This window comes from Lactuca virosa, chromosome 7 (assembly GCF_052849685.1).
Source record: "Lactuca virosa cultivar CGN04683 chromosome 7, Lactuca_virosa_CGN04683_v6, whole genome shotgun sequence".
Taxonomy (NCBI): Eukaryota; Viridiplantae; Streptophyta; class Magnoliopsida; order Asterales; family Asteraceae; genus Lactuca; species Lactuca virosa.
The window spans coordinates 237803833-237806244 of NC_136432.1; the positions used below are offsets into that span (position 1 = coordinate 237803833).

General features: G+C 37.1%; 1 protein-coding gene across 1 annotated transcript; it reads left to right on the top strand.

The window, feature by feature from the left end:
- The first annotated feature begins 245 nt into the window (after nt 1-245).
- LOC145126110 (Acyl transferase/acyl hydrolase/lysophospholipase superfamily protein) lies at nt 246-2412 on the top strand. The gene is made up of 7 exons (XM_079061525.1): nt 246-887; nt 1100-1243; nt 1328-1400; nt 1486-1591; nt 1694-1790; nt 1878-1973; nt 2074-2412. Exons 1-7 carry the CDS (start codon nt 246-248, stop codon nt 2215-2217), a joined length of 1302 nt encoding a protein of 433 aa, XP_078917651.1. The 3' UTR covers nt 2218-2412.

Sequence of the window (2412 nt, forward strand, 5' to 3'; positions counted from 1 at the left end):
ATACAATAGTCAGTCATAATGATATTTTATGAAGAAACTAAATAAATTCAATGATCATATATATACCAAAAAACATAAAATAGAAAATATATACACAAATCGACCTATATTTGTGATTAACCCTAAATTATATTTTAAATGAAATATTAATAAAAAAAAATTACAGCCAAACAAAATTTGTTATTGATTATGTCACCTTATAAACTGGACACTTCCGTCTTAATTTAATATTTTAATCGAAAAAAATGGTTATATACACCAAAACTTCCGTCCAAAAACTCATTTATAACTACCACCGCCGTCCTCCACCGCCCTATTCTTCTCCGATGACAACTTCACTTTCCAATTCCACCCTCTTCCACCGTCCTTCCTTTAACCCTAATCCTAACTCCACCACCAGCACCCTCTTTCGACATCCTCCAACTATACAATTCTCCATAAAGGCCACCTCAAAAGACCCAAACAACATAACCACCCCCGACACCGAGCAACCACCATTGCCGCCACCACCATCGGAGAAGAGGTCCTTTGCAGTGGCGACGGGGGAGCTTTTCCTAGGGATAGCATCTCGGATTATTAAGAGCAGAAATGCGATGGAAAGGGGATTGGATTCGGAGGAGAAAGTTAGGATGTTTGGTGAGGAATTAGGGGGCAAGGAGTCGTATTTTTGGAGTAGGTCGAGGAATCGGAAGGAGGTGAAGGAGGAGGAGATTGCGGCGGTGGTGGACGATGGAGACGTGGTGTGGGAGCAGAGGCTGAAGGATGTGGAAGCGGAACGAGAGCGGAAGGCGGTGACTAGCCCTGGGTTTAGCTTCTCTGCTGCTGGACTTTTGTTTCCCTATCATCTTGGTGTCGCCAAGTTTCTAATCGAAAAGGGTTACATTAAGGTACATCATTTCATTCCCTTTTCTTTTCAGATCATGTGTAATCAGATTGCTTGGTATCAGTTAGGTATCAGTTAGGTTTCTTCTTAGTAAACTACGCTAACATTTGCTTCCTAAGACATAGTTTTCTACATGTATGCAAGCATCAATTAGGGTTCTTATCAATACAAACTTAATTCCTAAATCCTAAGATGTGTTGATATATTTTGAATCAGGATACAACCCCATTAGCTGGATCGTCAGCTGGTGCCATTGTATGTGCAGTTGTTGCATCAGGGGAAAGTATGGAAGAAGCCTTACACGCTACAAAGATTTTGGCTCAAGATTGTCGAACTAGAGGGACTGCATTTCGTCTTGGTGTATATTTCTCAACTTATATATATTAAAATTCTTTTTGTTTGTATCATTTTGCTTCATTCTTACAAATGTTTCTATGGGGACAGGCTGTTCTTAGAGAAGTTCTTGAAGATTTTCTTCCGGTTGATGCTCATATAAGGTCTAATGGAAGGGTTAGAGGTGAGCAAAGCATATCTTGTTTTCCATGATAAGGGCATTTACGTCTTTTTATACAGCTTTCTAATAAATTATATCATGAATACAGTTGCTGTAACACAGATTCTATGGAGACCAAGAGGTTTACTTGTTGATCAGTTTGATTCCAGGGAGGATCTTATTAATGCAGTAATTACTTCTTCTTTCATTCCAGGGTATATTAATTTCTTTTTCAATAAACTAATTTGTTCTTATGTTTATGAATTATGACATCATAAATGTAATATAAAAAATAAAAAATAAATCTCTTTTTTCAGATACCTTGCACCAAGACCAGCAATTGTGTTCCGCAATAGACTCTGTGTAGATGGCGGTTTGACTTTATTTATGCCACCAACATCCGCTGCTCAAACGGTAACTTTTAACTTTTATCTGTATTCGTTTACTTATATGAGTAAATGACCATTTTACCCTTGTAATTTTTTTTTTTAAATTTTACAGGTCCGTGTGTGTGCTTTTCCAGCCAGTCGTTTGGGACTGGAAAACATCGGAATCAGCCCTGACTGTAATCCCGAAAATAGAGCAACCCCAAGAGAGGTACAATACAACTTACAAGATTCTTTTTTTTAGCAGCATTAACATTAAAACAACATTGTTCCCATTATCTTACTATTAAACCTTAATTTCCTCAAACCAGCTATTCAGTTGGGCGTTGGAGCCAGCAGCCGATTTGATTCTTGATAACCTGTATGAGCTTGGATACATGGATGCATCCGTATGGGCTGCTTTAAACCCCGTTGATAATTTGGTTCAAGAAGACAATAATACATTTGTTAGATGATAATAATAATAATTAGGTACAAAAGTAAGAGTATAAGTATTTGTATGTTTAGATACATAGTAGGTATCCTACTTTTAGTGCTTTCTATATATAGAAAATTAGGGTTTTGTATTTCGAGTAATTGTACTTGACACGTAATCTCAACACCACCAACATACTTAGGAAAATGCAAAAACAACAAATATCTGAATTCAA

What these genes read in the sequence shown, in the direction of transcription:
- LOC145126110 (XM_079061525.1), top strand. Translation starts at nt 246, where the DNA reads ATGGTTATATACACCAAAACTTCCGTCCAAAAACTCATTTATAACTAC. An exon ending in TCGAAAAGGGTTACATTAAG is followed by an intron (nt 888 to 1,099) that starts GTACATCATTTC and finishes ATTTTGAATCAG; the next exon opens with GATACAACCCCATTAGCTGG. An exon ending in ATAGAGCAACCCCAAGAGAG is followed by an intron (nt 1,974 to 2,073) that starts GTACAATACAAC and finishes TCCTCAAACCAG; the next exon opens with CTATTCAGTTGGGCGTTGGA.